This window comes from Microtus oregoni, unplaced genomic scaffold, assembly GCF_018167655.1.
Source record: "Microtus oregoni isolate MIOR12 unplaced genomic scaffold, Mior012 000012F_ref0000307, whole genome shotgun sequence".
In the NCBI taxonomy this organism is placed as follows: Eukaryota; Metazoa; Chordata; class Mammalia; order Rodentia; family Cricetidae; genus Microtus; species Microtus oregoni.
Window position 1 is genome coordinate 41,508,641 of NW_024543071.1, and position 20,939 is coordinate 41,529,579.

At 39.9% G+C, this 20,939-nt stretch overlaps 1 protein-coding gene across 2 annotated transcripts in view; it reads left to right on the top strand.

Moving 5' to 3' along the window:
* Positions 1-20,939, top strand: part of Pcsk5 (proprotein convertase subtilisin/kexin type 5) — a 429,292-nt gene that overhangs the window by 222,745 nt on the left and 185,608 nt on the right. For both annotated transcript variants that reach the window (XM_041661614.1, XM_041661613.1), the window contains exon 10: positions 15,846-15,949. In XM_041661614.1, the coding sequence (XP_041517548.1) occupies positions 15,846-15,949 (104 nt within the window). The remainder of the gene's footprint in view (positions 1-15,845; positions 15,950-20,939) is intronic.

Here is a 20,939-nt window from a genome sequence, read left to right on the forward strand (position 1 = left end):
AAACCTTTACAAATCACCTCAGAGAAGGTTGCCCACAGACAGCTTCCTGGAGAGAGTGCTGGATTCCTACTCCCCTCTCTGCACTTAGGTGCCCTTGGAATGGGTATTTAATGGCCTCGCTTTCTATAGCAGATGTGTTCAATTTTATAATTTTCATTGTGTTAAAACTCTCAATTACATGGGATCCCAAACCTGAAATGTGAAATAACTGTTATCAGTTTGTCTGGGAATTGTATAACATTGGAAGGTTGCCCAGAGAATTTCTGGTCTGTTGGGAAGCATTTCACTGAGCGTGCTCCAGGAGAGCAATAACGGAATGGGAGCTGGTTAAGAACAATGCTGTATTTGGGGGAAATATTGTTAAGGCATGTTGTCCATTGTTGTGCATGTAAAATTGTGCATGCAAGGTTGTATTAATAAATGTTGGAATGCTGGGATGAAAACTTACATTGAAAAACAGTGCATAAGTCTTTGAAATGCAGAAGACTGGGACTTTGTTGTATATGAGTGTGTGACTGCCTCTCTCTCTCTCTCTCTCTCTCTCTCTCTCTCTCTCTGTGTGTGTGTGTGTGTTTGTGTGTGTGTGTGTGTTAATGAGAGTTTTAATTAAAATGTTTAATTAGCACATGCAGAATTAGATTTTATTTTGTTATTTTCAAACACTTGTTTTTGTTAATTTACCTCCCTGCTTCTTCCCCTCCATCCACATGAGCAGCCCCTAAGATGTGTCTTTCCAACCACCCGTGGCCTCTTCTCTTGTCGTGTGTCTTCCTGCCACCAGCCCCTTCCTCACTCTTGTTTCTTACTCATGGTCTTGCTTCTCACTTCATAACCTACACCTCCCTTCCCCCCCCCCACAACACCCGTATAAATGTGCTAAGCTAGGATCACTTATGATACAGCACATAGGAATTTTGTCTTTCTGAACAACCTCACATAATTGAATGCTTTCTAGCCTCATTGATTTTCCTGTAAATGTCCTAGCATTTTTCTTCACAGCCAAACAAAATTCTATTGTGTATATGTGCCACGTTTTCACTAGCATTCACGTGTTGATAAGCACTGAAGCTGGTTCCGTTCTTTTTCTATTGTGAGTAAGGGAGCAGTAAGCATGGATGTGTACCTGTCTCTCAGGCAGGATAGTGTCCTTTGAGTATGTGCCCCTGAAGAGTTATCTAGAGTGTTCTAATTTTAATTACTCAAGAAGTCTCCTTACTAATTTCCGTATAAGCTGAGCTATACCTAGTTTATACCAGCACTAGTAGTGAAGAAGGGTTCTGCCTTCCCACACCCTCCCCACTGTGGTTGTTGGATTTCTTGCTGTTAGCCATTCTGACTGAGAGCAGATCAAATCTCCAAGTAGCTGTAATTTACATTCCTCCGATGGCTAGGGATGTTGAATACTTTTCAAGGTGTTTCCTTTGAGAGCCGTCTGCTTGTTCCATTAATGCGTGTTTTGGTTGGGAGAGTGATGGTTCTTTCGGTTCTGTGGGGTTTTTTTGTACTCTAGATGCTAACCTTCAGTCTGCTACATTACTGGCAAAGATGTTCACCCATTATCTAGACTCACTGTTGGCCCTGCTGACAGTTTTCTGAGCTGAGTGTAAGCTTTGTAATTTCATCTAGTCCCATTTGTTCGCTCTTGGTGCTGTTTCCTGTGCTATTAGAGTTCCATTCAGAAAGTTCTTACCTTAACCTGTATCTTGTAGGGTAGCCTGTGTTTTCCTCTAGCTGTTTGAGTGTTTCAGGCTTCAAATATGTTTTTAGTCCACTTTTGTTTCTGTACTGAATGGGAGATATGGATCTATTTTCATTTTTCTCAGGATGGATATTGAGTTTTTCCTGCACCACTAGTTGAATAAGCTGTCTTTTTTCCATTGCATGTTTTTGACAGCTTTGTCAAAAATTAAGTGTCTATAACTATACAGGTTTATTCCCAAGTCTTCTATTCTATTCTATAGGTATGCTTATCTGTCTTTACCCAAGTTCCATGTGGTGTGAGAGTCTTTTTTTTTTTTTATCATAGTGGGGCTGTGAATACCCAACAGATTCTTCCAGTTTGCCATTGTTATGTTGGGAGCAAACTAGCATCTTCTGTAACACTGACAGATGCCTAGAGGAGTACTGCCATGGCTTCCAGTGTTGTTAACACTAAACCATTTTTTAAAACAAGATGATTATCACCAGAGTGCTGACATATTCTTTAAAATAAATGTGTCATGTTATCATATATGGTGGTTTATATGCATATTTATGTATGTGTGTCTACATATATACATATATGTGTGTCTTCCCTATACAGCCTAATTTCATATTTTCAGCAACTGTTTTGAGGCATGAATGATGGAGTAACTGTGAATACTGTAGAGAAATACTGCATTCAAATATCCTTAATGTTCATAGCATTCATTTTATCATGAAACATTTCATACTTTCTTATCTTTAACTTGCTTGCATGTTGCTTTCCCTTCAGATCTTAGTCACTTCTTACCTCCCCCTTCTGATAATTATATTTTAAACCAAACTTTTTAGCAAAAGTAATGCTTTATCAATTAAATACATCGTGCTTCTTATTGCCTCACTTTCCACCTTTTTGTTTTTTTCGAGACAGTCTTTCACTGATCCTGGAGCTCACCCATTGGCTATATTGACTCAGCAGTGAGTCCTCAGGATCCTCCTGTCTCCACCTCCCAATACCAGAATTATAGGCTCTCACTGCCATGCCCAGGTTTTCTGTGCAGGTACTGGGATCTGAACTCAGATCCTTATGGTTATACAGTAAGACATCTACTAGGCCCTAGATCTGGTTTTCCCATTCAAGAATATTTCTCTGAATCATTTAAATCTTTTTATATTGGCATAATAAAGTCCTGGAATTATCTTTAGTTCTATATTTTGGGGGTAGAATTAGTTTTTGAACAAGCAAATATTTGCTTGCTTGCTGCTATAATTTATGTCTTTATGCTTATCTCTAACAGAGCTACCTCTTGTTCCTTTAGGTCATATGTCATATCTGAATACTTTACTTTGGTTTTTATCTGACAATAGGATTACTTATCTCTATTCATCTGTGATGAATTTTTCATGTCTGCTCTTATTGGAAAGTGTTAGGCACAAGCCATTGCTGGTTCGGGTTTTAGAGCCAGGTGGATTCTAGTTCCAGTTTGCCTGGACAGCCTTGAATAGGTGAAATATACTCCTTTCTTGAGTTCCAGTTTCTTCACATGGAATTTGTGACATTTGGCACTAGAATTAAGTGAATTTACATATATAGTAAACACAGAATATATGGGAGCATAATAACATAATATTTTTGTCCACCATACCAGTCAATCATGCTGTGCTAAATGTCAGGACAACTGTAGTCATTCTTGTAGGTGTTGTTTTTCTCTGGGTATTTTGAACCTTTTTCACTTTGGGGTGACATTCTGCTTTCCTTGTGTGTTCCTGATTGTACCTATGGAGCACCTTTTCCTTCATCAATGTTTCCCTATGAAGGAAACGTAGGTGCTTGCTCAGTATTTGTTGAGATTTAGGTCTAGTTTCTCATGCACACTAGATCTGTTAGCATTGTTTCTTAGAGTGATGGATTTCATCTCTGCTTATATTGATGTAATGCTTATTTCTTTAGTTTACTGTCCATTTCCTTTTAGCATATTTTACTAATGTCTTTTTTTAAAGTGGGATTTATAGTATATAGTTGCATCATTTCCTCCTCCCCTCTCTTCCTGTGGGGTATGTGTGTTTGTGTGTTTGTCTGTGCGTGTATACGTGCATGCAAGTGCTCTCGCACACTGAGTCATCCCCTCAGCCTGTTCATGCTTTTTATATAAACAAACTATCTTCTTTCTTCTGAGATAAATGGATTAAATTCTCAACACTACTGTGGTTTCCTCGGCCAGTTCATCTTCTCAGTCTTTTATTTAATGATCTTGGTGCACAAATGCCTATGATATCTAATAGCAAACTTTTAGACAGTGCCAGTCTTTGTGATAGGTTTGACTTGTGTGTTATTTCAGTAGTGGTTTTTGTTTCCCTCTAAGATGCAATGTTGTTGTAGATAATGTTATCTGTCATTCATTTGGCGGGGAAATTTTGCCTACTCTTGAACTTGGGGTTTCGTATTTTAGGTAGTTTATAAAATTGATAATGTAAAACCAATGTGTTTTATAATAGCGAAAGTATTTCCTTGAGATCTTGTTTTACAGAAGTGGGGTACATTCGCTGTTCTCATCTACTTACCCTCCTGTCTCTCACACTAGAATCTGCATTTCTGTAACAGGCCATTCTAGTTTATTTATTTCCTGTCATAATTTTCCTTTCTTGCAGTTACTGAGTCCTCTGCCTCCACCAGTTTACCTTCAGGTTGCCCTCAGGTGTGCTCTAAGGATAATTTTACCATCAAGCTTTTAGTTTTAGCATAGTTCTTCATGGGTAAGTAAGCTTTGAGGCATTAGTGTAATTTGTTTAAGTTCTCAGAGTACATGTGTGTAGACGTCTTAACGTAGGTCTTTAGGTACATGTGTGTACAAGGTTAGTGCTGGTCCTTGGGGTAGATGTATGTGAACAGGTCCTCTGGGTACACATGTTTAGACAGGTTGGTGCAGGTCCTCGAGGTATATTATGTGTCCTCTGCTCTCACTAGTGAGGAACAGGCCTAGTCTGAAACTCTTGACTTCCTTACTTTCAGTAGAACAAGTTCTTCTTCACTCTCTCCTAAAACTACTTTTCCAGAAACATCTTAAACCAGATCGTGCTTTGCTTGGGCTTAATTTTTGTTTCTTAATAAAATCATTCAGAATTTTGTCTTTAAATTTATCATGAAGTTTATACATTTTTAGGACTGACTCTTAAGATTTACTGAACGAACTTGGCCTTTCCAGCCTTCCTTGGCTTTTCTCAGTCACATTTGACTTTGGTAACCTACACAACCCACTGGGATCATGGAAAGCATTCAGGAAGTTCTCTGGTTTGAATTCCACTCAGTTTCCCACAGGTTTATTCTGTCTTCTCACATCAGTGTAGACTAACCCCAACCCAGTCCCTGCTCTTCCTGATGGCACCTCACACCTTCATTCTGTGGTACTGTCTCTCTGCTCACTCTGGTTCTCAGTGGATACTTTTTAGTCTGCAAGATGTGAGGCAGGAGGGTTGCAGTTAGTGCGAGGCAAGCCCGAGCTACATAGCAAAACTTCTCAGAAAGAAGAGTAACGTGGATGCTTACACAGCAAATCTTCATTCCAGGTATCAGTTCAGAAATGCAGAGCCACCAAGACCAACAAGCATGTCTTCTTTGTCTTCCTTAAGGAAGTTGCAGCACTAGCTCTAGTTTCAGCATCCCAATGCATACAATGCAAGAAGGCAACAGGAGAAAGGGGGCAAAGCCGTTGTCTCTCCCATCACTTCAGCATAAGCATCTTTATAATGCCACCAGACATCTTATGATAGATTTCCGTTAGTCTTTATTAATTTGTTCCTGTGGATGTGTGTAAATGTAAAATTATTTAAATTGTGTGTTTGTTTCCATTGATTTACAATAATTGGAAAGACTGCCAAAGATTGATATAAGTCAGGAAATGTATAATACATTCTGAAATGTATAATAACATTTACTTCAAATTCTTGGATGTAAAATGCTTACTGATTTTCAATCAAGTTTAAAATTAAAATTAAATATTGAGAAATCTAATGGAAAATGTGCTTCTAGCATATAGAAAGCAAGCATATAGAAAAGCATTGCTTATTTTTTATTTTTACATGAATTTATTTGGGGGTAAAGAGGGTCAGGAAAGCATGCCACAGTGTATGTGTGTGTGTGTGCATGCGCGCATGTGCGTGCACACCATGAGTGTGTGTATTCATGCATGCATGCATTTGAGAGAACACCCTTCAGGACTCAGTTCTCTCCTTCCACCATGTGGATACCAGGGATCAAAGTCAAATTGTTAGTCTTGGTGGCAGGCACCTTTACCCACTGAGCCAGCCCACCAGCTGAAAAGAATAGTATTTTAATCATTTATATGCAACAGGAAAAAATTGAAGAAATATTTGTAAAGTAATTGAGAATAACAGCAGTAACAATGCAGGCTTGTTGGCAGAGACTGCTTGTTCATTCTCAGTAGCCCAGACACAAAATAATCACATGGAAACTATATGAATTAAAACACTGCTTGGTCTATTAGCTCAGGCTTCTTATTAACTAACTCTTATATCTTAAATTAACCCATTCCTATTCTTTTATTTTTTTACCACCAGGCTCGTGGTTTACTGGTAAGGTTTCCGCTGGTGTTTTTCTCCTTTAGCGGCTACATGATGCCTCCCTGACTCTGGCTTCTTTCCTCTTTTGTCTGCTTGGAATTACGACCTTACTCCATTCTGCCCTTCCATAGACCCAAAGCAGATTCCTTATTAACTAATGGTAATAAAACATATTCACAACATACAGAGGGAAATCCCACATCACCTCCCCTTTTCTGTCTAAATAAAAAGGAAGGTTTTAACTTTAATATAGCAAGATTACATATAACAGTTACCAAGCAGGAATTATAGTTACAATATTTAGTACATTTACATTTCGCAAATTAAGGAAAACACTCTATCATCTTTCCTATCTTTGTGAGTCTAAAGTTTTATATATGATCTGTCTTTTATAATCATAACTATGGTTCTTCAATGCCATCAAAGACTCCAGAAGGAAATAATATTACCTAAGTAAACAGGAAGTGCATTGTAAGCAACTTCCAAAACTCTAGAATTTACAGAGACATCTCAGTGCCTGGACAGTCACCCAAAGTTCTTCTGTAACATTGGAGCATCCATCTTCAACCTACAGGCCTATAGTATTTGGCATACTTTTCCATGAAGCAGGAAATTTCAAAGACAGTTCCACATATATTGGCAGTTTGTCAGTCACTTTCTTTAGTGTCCTGCAGAATGTCTGGCAGACTCTTTCATGAAGCAGGAACCCTGAAGGACTGTCTCATCTATAGGCAAGTTCAACAGTCATTTTTCAGTTCATATAAAATACCATCGAGCAGTCCAGGCAAGAGCATTTTCTTGCCTAAATGTCTAACCAAGTCCATAAGGAGCCTCTTCAATGCCCTTCATCCTCTTGAAGTAATTGGTGCTGCCAGGAGCAGATGTGTCTATTGTCATGAAAAGTCTTAAGTTCTTAAAACATTTTAAATGTCATATTCTGTTAGTCGTTGAAGGATTGAAGAATGCCTATTCATCTAAAATATATCTCTGTACATTTAGAAAACCCAACTAACATCACTACAAACTTGACTATTATAGATACCTATCTATTAACTGTATTCTTAATTATACATTACATTTTTAAATGAACTGCACAAATGCAGTACCTTAAACAAGAGCAGAAATACAGATAACAAAATTGATCTTAAATTAGTATCAATAAACCAAGATTCACACCAATGCAAAGTATTCATCTCTATAGCATATCTCCTTTTAACTATAAACAAACATTTATAAACAATCATTTAGGGAATTTGGGAATTATTCTCTAGACTGCTTCCTGCTGATTGGGGGCACTGTCAGTCAGGTTTTTTATAGGTCATGTATCCATCTCAGCCTTCAGTCCTGAAGCTATTGTGGATGTTGGACCACCTAGGCCATCACTTCAAGGGGTCTTGTTAATAGCCTGGAAGGAATCCACAGGTTCTCATCCTCTGTGGAGACAAAAGCAGAACCTCTTTTCCAAAGCAAAATATCCTTCGACTCAATTTTGAAGTCAAGATACCTTTAAAATGTATATGTTGGTTTAGCTTAGCAGCACGTACAATGAACTGTCTCTCTGTACTTAGTTCATTCACAATCAAAATTTCAAAGAATGCACAATAATATACATAATCCAGACTTTCTGTGTATTTTCTATCTTTACATGACTTATTTTTTTACTCCTTTAATCTTTGACTGCCTGTACTGTGTCTCTTTATAGACTCTACATTTTTATAATAGTCTATACTCTTTTTTCCTTTCTCTCCCAAGTCTACCTACATTTATGCAACACTGTGACACTTTCAGAGGTCTTTTTTGTCTGAATTTGTCTTATTGCATATCTGTAATTGTTTTTTGACCAGGAGCGCTTTTTTTTTAATGCTAAACAGGCCTGACTAGGACCAGTTCTGTGCCACTGCTTGTTGCTTCCACCCAGTCCAATATGGCAAAGGCATGTTCACTGCCTCTGAGAGCCATACACACCCCAGCTCTAGGGTCTCAGTGGGTCTATGTCCCTACTAAGCAATTTGTAACACACTATTCACAGACCCCATTTACGTGCTTGGCCTCCTGAAAGAGCCAGAGCTATTCATGCAATGAGCACAAACCAGGAAGCCCTCCCCTAAAGAAGCTGTGCAGCCTTCACTGCCAATGCTGAGTCAGGAAGACCTCTCTTAAAGGAGCTGTGGCACCCCTGCTTGCCGCCAGTAAACAGCCCATCCAAAAAAGAAAGAAAATGTGGTAAACTTTAGAATTTAGCATACAGAGGGGAATCCCACATTACAGGCTGGTGTGTAAATTAAGGCAGAAGCCTGGCCTAGCATGTACAGAAGCCTGGGTTCCATCTTGGCATTTCTAGAAATTATTAAGATATGCATAACTAAGTTAAAAGCACTGCAAATCTCTGAACTCTGGAGAAAATACCAAAAGCCTTTGAACCTGACAGTTGAATTAATGAGTAAATGTACCTGCAGCACCATCCTAATATTTAATTCCATAAAGCACTCTGATAACAAACCAAAGAGCATTCCTCATCCTTTACCACATACTTGTCAGTGGCCAGCCGGCAAGTGTTGAAAACCCCCACAAAGGCAATGTACAGAGTAGGCAGACAGCATATTTCTCAGCATAGGAAACAGCTAACTACTCCATGGTTACAGAGATGGTTAAAATGAAACCTTTGTGACAGATCTTAGTAGCATTACAATATACCAAGTGCTAAATTGTTTTACTATGTCTTAGAGAACTTTAAACATTTTTTTTAAAACCTGTGATGAGAATATAGGAACTGTTATAGAAAACGTAGTTTGATTTCATGAGCCTTGCCAGGTGCTCATATCACTCCATCCTTTTGTCTGATATGGTAGGATGACTCTAAAAGTCATGGCTGACTGTTGCTTTGGGGATCTTGTTTCTCAGGCCCTTTATTATATTCATTACTCCTATTCTTTTTTTTAAAATATTTATTTATTATGTATACAATATTCTGTCTCTGTGTATGTCTACAGGCCCGAAGAGGGCACCAGACCCCATTACAGATGGTTGTGAGCCACCATGTGGTTGATGGGAATTGAACTCAGGACCTTTGGAAGAGCAGGCAGTGCTCTTAACCTCTGAGCCATCTCTCCAGCCCTCATTACTCCTATTCTTGCAGCTGCATTGCTGAATAAATGGTTCTGTCTCCACATTAAAGCAGAGGGAACAATTTTTCCCACCCTCATTTACTTGAAGACTATGCTTATTATTTTTTTAGAGCAATTTGGGATAAGAAATTAAAAGGACAGATGTTTGGATGTATTCTGCAGGCCTGAGTCAATGAGCCTCAAATGGTGTGTTTATTCATGCCATGCCTGAAGACAGAGATGACCAAGAACTTTAAATAGGCTCATAGGGATCAGTTTAGTAAGGACATGGTTATAGTGTCACATACTTCCTCTCTCCATGGATTCTAAAACTTGATGATAAAGATGAGAGGCAGATCGAGATTTGGGGTCGTGGGTTGAACAGAGATGCCTTCGTGCCTTTGAGGTACTCTGGTTAAGGATGTGAAGGCATCAATGGAAACTTCAGCATCATGACTTCTCAGCCGTGAATACTGTTTCCAGTTACTGTTCCTTGCCATCTCCAGGTTTAATTGTTACAATAGTTTATTCAGCAAAGTATGTCAGGGAAGAAGTGACTGTTGAGCATGCAAAATATAACAGCCATTTGTGTGTAGGGGCTATAGGAAAAGTAATTGGTCTTTTGGGTACAACAACAGATAAACTCTGTAATGAAGTAGGATTTATAGGGGTGAAGGTTGTCTTGGGGTCCATGAGAAAAATTTTCACCATGTGTCAGAGGCCATCTTCTTGCATGTATTTTGAAGCCAGGTTTCTTTACCTTTGGTTAGACTAGATTTACAGAGCCTGGGAATGGTTTTATTACCGAGAGAAACAAAAACTTGCCTTGGTGCTTGTGAGCTAGTGCGCCTTTCATCTTTTCTAGTTTTGTTCAGGTATAAATGGATCATACAGCTCAACAGGGGATTCCAATACAAATCATGGTTCTGAATGTTGACATCATTCTTTTCCACACTATAACTTGATTTTAGAGCTAAAACTTTTTAAATGTGTGTGCATATGAGTGTGTGTGTGTATGTGTGTGTACATGTGTGCTCAAGTGAAAACATGTGTGTGTGTGTGTGTGTGTGTGTGTGTGTGTGTGTGTGTGTGTGTGTGTGTGTGAAGCCAGAGATCAGCCTCAGGTTTCACTTCTTAGCCACTCAGCCTCCCTTTTGTGTGAGACAGGGTCCCAAACTAGCCTTGGACTTCTCAAGTGGATTAAGCTGACTCACTAAAGAGCCCCAATAATCTTCCTGTCTTTGCCTCATCAGTGCTGAGATTTCAAGTGCACACCAGTGTGCTCTTCTTGTAGGGCTAAGACTTCTGAATTAAAGTTGAACACAAAACAAATGCACCCTTCTAGGGGGTAGAGGGCCTGGCACCCTTTCTGGGTCATGACAGGACTGTTGGTTCCTTTTACTGTGTCTTCTGCATCATTGGTATGCAGTGGCTGTGGTCGAGGTAATGCTCTTACCCTTCACAGAGGCTTTAAACACGTATTTCCTCATCTTTCATAATGTGGCTCATATAAACACATTCTCATGGTTACCGATTTCCTAAATATGGGTGCAATGACATTAATTTCCTGGCTACTTGTTCCCACTTCTGTTTTAAGCACACTAATGAAAGGAACCTGGGTGCACTTGGGTTGGTTTTATTTAATTAATGAGCTAGTTGGATGATTGCTGATTGGCCCTGCTGTTGTTGATTGATCTCAATTGGAGAGAATCACTTTCACTCCAGAAAGTTGGAAGTTGGAAGCTAGCTACTCTCATTCTTTGGTTTTGCTTTCTCTTGTTGATACATTTCTTCTGTGGAGATGGCTCATGTTCCTTTTATCACTTATCTATGAACTAAGGATGAAGATTATAAATATGATTACAATTAGGATGGACGGTAGTGGTGGTAGATCTTTTGTGGGGAATAACTGGCTCCTTTTTTCTTGAAAAAAAGTGCAGGTGAGCCATTTGCTCAGGCTTCATTTTGGACCTTGTTTATAAGGATCACCAAATGCAAGCTTGTTTCCAACACTCACACATCTGAGAATTATTTTCAAGAATTCTTGGCAAGTGACTTTTTTTCTTTTCTAATGTAAATGCTAGCCATTATACTTAAAATTTTAATAAGAAGCCCTACATAAAAATAACTCTCTAGGGATATGTCCTGCTTATTCTAAATCTCATAGTGAGCTCATTAAAAACTTTGAACTGCTAGGAAGAAGAACATTGTGCGAGCCTGTGGTACTCATGGAGTCGTTGTCCTGCAGTAATGACTTGAAACTAGTGGTACTTGGGGGTAGATTAAGCTGCTCCACTGAGAATCTTAACAAACCAGACTGTGAAGCATGTCAAAGTGGTACCCCGGCAAGGGAGGTGACCAATTCACAGCAATAATGTTATAAAATCATAATAATGTTACAATAGCATGTAAATGTGAGCTATATTTAAGAGACTTGAATTTCCTAGTATATTTTTCTTTTGATCTTTGATAAGATGTGGAAAGGTTAGATCTTTCAGAATTTACAAACAAAATTAAAATTCAAGAATTTTCTTTTTCTTTTTTTTGGGGGGGGAGGGGGTTCGAGACATGGTTTCTCTGCAGCTTTGGAGTCTGTCCTGGAACTAGCTCTTGTAGACCAGGCTGACCTTGAACTCACAGAGATCCACCTGCCTCTGCCTCCCGAGTGCAGGGATTGAAGGCATGTGCTACCCCCACCCCCCACCCCAGCTTTAAGAATTTTTTAATAGTAGACAAAAATCATCCAATTGAGTTGAGAGAGTATGTACACAAAAGTCACATGACCATGAAACTGTATCCGGAGATGTTGACTTCTTGATCCAGTACGTCTAAGAACAACCGCAGATGCCAGATTATATCCATCCCTGTAGCAGCCTATGGATCTGTTCTGGAAGCCGCATTATCTGCTGATGGACGGTATAAGTGCTGCAGGCAAAACCCAGAGCTTTGGATTCTGCCTCTGCCTTTGCCACCGCCATGCCCTTACATGAATATGCAATGTAGAGTCTCAGCTTCGTATTTGGGAAGAACTGCTAAAGAGACTGGTTCCTACATATGATTCTTAACATAACACGACAATACTGTGTACATAACACGCAGTGCCTGCTCTTAGCCAGGACTCTCTACGTGTTTGTTATTGCAAGGTCAAACAAAGAGGAAACACTTCTTAAGTGAGACCATGACTTTTCCAGAGCTGCTCAGGAAGGCAGGTACGCTTCAGTGCTTTGGACGATGGCAGGTGGCTACTTCCCCGTGTCTGTCGTTGAAGGAGAACTGGTGATAATCACAGGACGTAGCCACTGTGGCTTTTAGAAGGAGGTGACTGGCAAGCTCAGCGTGAGTCATCCCCTCTCTTTAGGTCAGCTCTGACATTTGCCCTCCCTGTTTTAGTTCTTTCCAGTTACACTCAGTCTGTCTGCTTTGGGGAATGAGAACGTTTGGGTTTTGAGGCCAGAGGAATCTAGACCAAAGATATTCGTGGAAGGCTATGATTTTCAAGGGATCCTGTGTTACTATCATGCACCATGCACATGGCTTTCCCTAGGAAGGGGACTCAGCCTTTACTCTGTACTTACAGAGTCTGTATGTGTATGGTTACCAAAATGTTCTCTTACCAAATCTTTGAAAGTCTGACTCAGTCTTCACCTGTGCATCAGCCCTGTGACCACCAGTGAGACTATGAAGATGCAAACCAGGCATCTGCATAATAGGGCCCTTAGGGAACTTTCAGTGACTATAGTAAGTCTACCTCGGCTAAGCTCTCACTATTTCCTGGGTTCGTTAGTTGGCATGCCATGGGCAGAAATGCCACTTACTCCAAATCCATTGATGTCTCTTGTTTTCTTACTTGTTTATTTTGCTGAAATTCAGGCAGCTCCATGCATCACCGACTTTCAAAGTAAAATTACCCAGCCACCTCGTTCTTTTCCAATTTCCTGATGCTGGGTTTCCTAATTACAAATATTCCAGAAAGTAGTTTTGTAACTCAGCATGGGAGCACGTAATGCAAGCAATTTCTTCGGGTTGAGTTGAATGCGGGAGACTTCCTCCATCTGCCAGAACACAGCTGCTTCAGGTACATGATAAGTGTTCCATGTTGGATGACTTTTATATTTTAGCACTTAGTGAACTAAAGGAAAACATGTGTCTCCCAATGTTCAGAATCCTATGCTGAATTTTTCTGAGTCTTTAAGGGAACATAGAAAACTCCCTTCTGTTTCCCTAAAGGGTAATATTTAAAATACGGAAGTTCTAACTGTATGGTAAAGATACTTAGTGTTAGCTTTAAATTGCTAGGTTGGTTTAGATAGATACAGTCATCAAACCCTGTGTGCTTTTTGCTGTTATTTTGTTTACACATGAAAAATAAAAATATGCCTGTTTGTTCAGCAACACTGTGGAAAAACCCACGTTAGTAGCTGAAATATCTGCCCAAACTGGGCTTCTTTGTTGAGGCTTTTGCCCTCCTCCTAAGCGGGCACACCAAGAAGGAAACACACTGTGAGCATCGTATCTCAGGCAGAGCGGAGCACCTGTGTTGAGGCTGGCATTCAGAATGGGTTTCTGCGTGTCCCAGACAGCACTGCACCGAGTCCTCTGAGTTACCATGTGAACTCAGTGGAGGTCAGCACAGGGCCAAATCATGCCATCTGCCCCTCTCCCTCTCTTGAGTTTCATGCCTCACCACTGGCTAACATGGATGCCAACAAGTGTCCTATTCAAACAGAATGAAAATTCTGTCTCCATCATTCTCACAGTTTTAAACCCCTAGCAGAGATCTAATTTTCTAGACACAAGCCCTTTCACCAACATAACCTTTAAAAAGTCGTTCTGGTCTCAGCCTCCGAAAACATGGGTGTGTCGCTGCTCACTCTTGGTTCACTCTCGGTTCATTTTCAGTCTGAGAGCGTGAGGAAAAAGTATCGACACTCAATAGTTCTTTTCTTTCCCTGATTTCTTGATATTCAAAGTACCAAATAAGAACAGTGGGTTGCCTGAACAAAACGACCAGCGATCTCCTTCTCCTGGGAGTTTGTTGTATGCCAGGCATTACGTGGAATAGTTAGCTTGACTTTAACTGATTGGTGGCATCTGCATTCTCACTGAGGAAATTAATTCTTTGCAGAAGTTAATCTCACGTGGAAAGGGCAAGAGCTACTGTCTGATTGCCGAACTACCTACTTCTAGGAGGGCACTGACCAAGTTGGATCTATGGTAGTTGTGACTGGGACAAAAGTAGCTGGACGCAGAACAGTGGCTGTCCCGTTAAGTATTAGTCACAGTTGATATGTTCTCCCTCTGCGTGGGAATGTGAGTGTGTGTGTGTGTGTGGGGGGGGGGTTGTCAGTTAATGTTCACAGAGTTCTTAATATTCTTCAGGTAGCTGAATCCTACAAATTCTTCTAAAAAAAAAAAGGAGGAGGATGGAAAATAACAAAAATGATTACATAGGCCATGTGATACTTATTGCCATAATTCTCCGTTACGTAAAAGATAATGGGGATGGGGAGATGGCACTGTGTGTAAAGGTGTCCACCTCTAAGCCTGTGGCTTGAGTTTGATCCCAGAACCCACAGTATAGAAACAGAACCAATTCCTGAAAGTCTCCCTTCATGCACGCATATCCTATAGCATGAGTAAACAATAGAATGTTTTTAAAGATCAACACACGTTAGACTTCAGGACTGAAGAATGTACTCATGTTCCATGTCCGGTGCCTATTCGTGCACTGTGTTCTTTGAACGAAGTCCAGACTGTGTTAAACTATCCTTGGGTTTGTCTTCATTAGGTCTTCAGTTCTCAAGCAAGTGTGGCCTGTTTGATCATTACCTTGAGCTCTTCCATGCTATCAGCCTTAGGGCCGTGAGCTGGTTGCTTAATGTAACAACTGCATATTATAAAGTGAGAAGGCTCTCCTGTCCTCGCACTGGAGAGCCCAACTCTTAGGCCAAACCACATTCTTTCCTTTAGACAACACCGCAAATGTGTACTTAATTCCTGCTAAGATTTTCCCAGATTCCCCACATATATTTGTACAGAAGGTTGGATGTTGATCTTTAGTAAATTTCAAATTGATTGCCTAATCATGCGATGAAAGGATGGATGTTCCGGGGCCTTCTATTTTGACTCTGCTGTGTCTGATGGTGCAAACTGTCACTCAGAGGACAGGAGCTCTGTAGTGAGCAGCCATTTTGTTGAGGAAGTGGAAACTCTCACCGTCTTACCACCGAGCTGTACTGACGTACTGACTCCAAACATAGTGTTTCTTCTTACAGTTACATTTTCTGCCACCCACAGACTGACATCATGTCTCCACACTGAAAGCGGGAGTGGCATTTGGCATTGGATGATCCCAAACCCAAGTCTCTGTCCCGTTTTTAGTACTTTGCCATTTTGATTTTGCTTTTTGAATTTGCTTGTGACTCTCTGCTTCCCCCATCTTTTTTTTTTTGGTACAATGATTCTTACCTTGTCTTTCCCCAGTCCGTTTCTGACCTGGAGAGACGTACAGCATGTTATTGTCAGGACTTCCCGTGCGGGACATTTGAACGCTAATGACTGGAAAACCAATGCTGCTGGTTTTAAGGGTGAGAACTTCTTTCATATTCTGTCACAGGCAAAATATTTTTAATTTTTCCCCAATTTTAAATGGAGAGTAGGAAATGAAACCCTTCAAACAAATCTTTAAATTTTGTGCTCACACATGAAGAGCCCTTTGGTCTTCTAGAACATAAAAGACAGATTGACTTTTTTTATTAGAACTATACGCACATGGCAGATTTCCTGCACTTCCCATGCCATAGGTCAAGTGTTTAAAGATTCAGCCAACCCCCAAGTATAACTGGCCTATGGGACCCCCTAACTGCCTTAGTATTTGCTGTCGTTGATTCTCTGACTGGTGTTTTTTAAACTATGTGTTTTCAAATTCTCCATCTTTACTTCTTTATGTGTAATAACTGACACACATTTCTCACTGTGGTCTAGCAATCAGGCCATGCATTCTGTACCGTATTATTTTTACTAGCTTGAAGACTTCTGGAAGCAGAAAAGCAAGCATATTTTTATGAATAAGCCCAACGTGCAGATGAAACTTCCTACTGCATAGTCTCTTGAAGCTGCACAAGACACAGAACAAACACAGAGTGTTTTTCCCCAAGCTGCACAAGTTATAGATCCCTCTAGTGCTCTTCTTAACAGTGGCCATCATCTTTATTGTCGTGGATAATATATATATCATAATAAATAGAAAGTAATTACATAAAGCGTTTCTAAAGATTAGTGTGTTTACTCAAGTTGCAAATGACCTGAATTTTAATCTATGGAGTTATAACAATAATTACTTTATATGACAGCTACAGTCTCAAAATTTTTCCCAGATAATTTTAGATCATGACGTATCTTTTTTAGGGGAAAACCATATTCTGCAGTGTAGGGACTATGTTATCAGTGGCGGTTCTCCCTCGGACCACTGGAAACATGATGAGTAATGCTGAGGAAACCGTTCATTTTAAGATCCCTAATTGTTCCACATTTAAACATAGCATCTGAGTAACGTCTACATGATATCATGCGTAGGAGCTTAATATTCCCTTAGGGAACTGTGTCCAGTATACTTAGATATTTATACCAAAACGTATGTCCTTTTAAAATTCTTTGCAGATAGCTCGTGGTAAACTCATCCTTAACCAGGACTTATGAATCTGTCATGTATTCAGCACTTAGGACCAGTTACTTAATGTTTTTGCATAATTCACCTCATACTTAGAAAAAGAATAACCCTCTGCTCTTGAAGTGTGGTGCTTCCCTTGGCTGTCATGAGCAGCAAGTCAGTGTGCTGCTAAGCCTCAAGGACTATAAAATGCCTATAGTCGTTGTACAACTGGGAAGCCCATGTGAAGATGCCCCAATCTCAAACTTGCAATTGTATGGGCAATATGGGAATTATTTGAAATTTCAGTTCTTCAAAAAATAAAAATAAAAACCAGAATATAAATTGCCACATGTATATTTCACGTTGATTAGTGTCAGCCTGCTCCTAAATCCTACGAAATAAGCCTATGAGCTACACTGGGGAGAAAGAGGCCAGCATGTAACCTTGGCTGGAGTGGCCTTCCTAGCAGAAGGGGCTCACAGACAAAGCACGTTGACCTCAATGAAGCTGGAGAATCAACTTTAACCTAAATAAACTTCCTACTTTTACTTACTCCTTTTTGGCAACCTAAGAGGAGCAAATGGTTCCAATAAAGCACACAGCTCTTTGGAAAACCTCTGTTGGTTTTGGAGAGGGGAAAACAGGGGATTTAAACTAAATCAGCAGACCCAAACGTGGATTTCAAGGGACTGTACAGCTTCTGGTGAGGAGGAAATTGTATTTTACTATTGCACGTGGCAATATTTAGTATAATATTTCACTCTTCCCTTAGACGGCTGCCAGGGGTAACAATTAAAGTTCATTTTTTCATAGACGAATTACTCGGAATGGTCTGGGCTCCCAGAGGAATTGTTTTGTAATTTTGTTGATGGCAAGCCCCATATTTCATCTAAGCATGATCATAATAAGATGAATTCTTTCAACTTTATTTTCTTTTTTATTCTAAATATTACTATCCCTTCCCAAGTGTCCCGCCGAGAAAAAGGGACTAGAGCCGAGGCTAGCAGGAGCAACTTGCACAGGAAACAAAGGAATGCAGGTCACCAAGGCAGAGAAAAATGAACTGACTTTTTATGAAACATAAACTCCAAAGAATAAAAAAAGTTGATATTTAAGGAGATGTGTGCAGTGATAGCTCGGCAAGAATTTGTGGTTTAAATCAGATCCACCAGCAATAGAGGCCTTGCTTTGTGGAGACCGACTTTTCCCCTTAGACAAGAAAGAGCCACACTGCCTGTGGTGAAACCCTTGACTGTGGTGCTGCCCCACCCACCCCTCTGTCTTAACACTGCATAAATATGTACATGAAATGAATTTGGAAACTTCTAGATGAGCTGGACATAGTGGCACATGCCTTAAATTCCACCACTTGGGCAGCAGAGACAGATGGATCTCCAAGTTTGAGCCTGGTCTACATAGTGAGTTCCAGGACACACAGACAGACACACATATACACATACAAGAAAGGAGGAAATTAAAAAGGAGAGAGAGAGAGAGAGAGAGAGAGAGAGAGAGAGAGCAGTTTCACAGATTGTTTAGTGATCACCGCTGGAATGGGGATGTCAGTATCCATATCAGAATTTCCCTTTCTCATTGAGGAAAGCAGAAGTCATGGTTTAAATATAAGAAGATGTTATATTTACCCTGATAAATTCAGAAAAGCCAACATCCCAGCTCCTACAGCTGCAGCCTGCATATGCCCCTGTAGTGAGATCAGCTCACTGTGTGGGAAACCCCAAAGATAGTAGCCACAGTCAACACTTGGCTGCTGATGCTACCTTGACTTTTCATGATTTTAATTGAACTAACAGGATTCTGTTCTGCTGCTTAATGATAGTAACAACAGAAGTAATAATAACCTGAATATAATTAAAATATCTCTTCCAGAAGGCTAGTTTTACAGAATGTATATAAGGAAATGAATGCACCCCTATATAAACTTACTAAATATCTATTTGTCCAGTCCATCTTGTGAATAATTCTAGTCAGTTTTTAGGTACCTTTGGACTATGTGCCTTCCCCAGTAGTTACTTGAAAAGAATACTATGAATTATCACACACCCATGAAAGACTCCACCTGAGAATGTGTGTGTAAATAGAAAGTCATTCTTAGAGCAGATGTGGGATTCTGTCATTGAAGAACTGAAATGCAAATCTAGTATCCCATTGCTGAGCAACATTCCCCAAGCCAGAAGATGACTTCAGCATTAAAGGGATGGCATTTTATCAGGATTAGTGCCCTCACATCCCATCTCTTAAGTCTCTTCTGATTCGTTCCCACTCTTTTTAATCCACAACCCATGTGCCTTTATGTACACCGGTGAGTTATTAAAAAGAGCTTCCTCCACCCAGGTTGTTCTTCTGACAGAATTCAACATGTCTCTTCACTGGTTGGTTCCTAAGGATGCTCTGAGCACTTTCAGTCCTCCAGACAGACAGGAGTAGAAAATGTCGGGCACCATGAGCTAGCACAATTTATAGACACTGAAATTGATACTGGTCTTTTGTTTTTGGAAGATAAGTTATCACACTTATGTAGACTGGACTGGCCTCGAGCTCACTATGTAGGTCAAAGTAGCCTTGAACTTTTGGCAATCCTCCTGTTTCTCCTTCCTGGATACTGGAATTATAGGCATGTATCTCCATGCCTGACTGACATGGCCCTACTTTTAATCTCATTCTAACTCCTGACAATCCCCCCCCCCAGGTCACACTAGACAGAGTATTGATAGCTCTGTACTTGGCCACAGCAGGAAACCGCTTAAGGGCTAGAGCACTGTCATGAGTCTGATGTGTATTTTGACAGAATCCTCTAGCATTGTCACCCAGAAGGCTGCCCAAGATGTTCATCCAGAGATTTTTTTATAATCTGGGGATCAGAGTATCTCTGGGGAAAATGACAGCTTGTCTTGGGCTCTCCTTTCCTCCACTCCCCTGAGGGAACCATAACCAGCCAAGCCTCTTGCAGTGCCCAGGCTGTGCCGCTGATTCTTCTCCCCGAATCCTGAGCTGGGCTTTTGAGGGTATAGTTGTGAGTCTATGGAATGCATGACCATCTCTTTGAATCAAAGTATTTGTATTTGGATGATATGACTGTGTACAGTTAAACTCTCTTCTATCTAGGAACAGAAGTAGATTTCAGAGAATAAATTAGGACCTTCTGTCATCTTTACTAGGCGAAAGAATGAAAAAAAAATGTCATTGAAACTCAAAAAATGACCACTAAGTGAGCGAGGTTGCCACGCCCTCCATTTCACTGCCCTCCCAGACTATGTAAGTCTCTGTTTTTCTCCCAGCATGTTGCTGTAATCCCCCTGTCCCCACTGACTCTTTCCTGGACCACGACTAAACTACTAGATTTTTTTTTTTTTTTACTTCTAACTGGTTACCCACAAAAGTTAAAAAAAAAAAAAACAATTGACAACCTAACATGACTTCTTAGTCTCTCAGATCTTAACTTTTAATCATTTTTTTTTTACTTTTAATTGCCACCATTGTATTTCCATTGATAGGGAATGGTAGTTTTAAGATACTACAATATATTTTTAGCAACTACTTGTCTTTCAGTTTGTAATGCTTATTAAAAAGAATTAGAAGTACTGAAACCATTAAGCATGTCATGTGTTAAATCCAAATAAAAAGTTTGGATTTGGTTTATTTTTGTTTTGAGAGTATGAAGTGATTTCTAATGTGTTGTCACTTGAAAGGGTAAAACTCTATTTTATTGTTTCACTGTTTAAATAATAATATATTTCTACTACTTGCTTGTAGATTATCTGTTGAAATATGATTTATTCTCCATGATGTTTGGATGCATAATGCTTTTATGTTTTTGAAGAAAGGTCAAAATGGCTTGCTATTCCTCTGACCACTGTGAACAATGGGGTTAGAATCAAATGTGGGAGTCTAGTTAGGACCCATTTGTT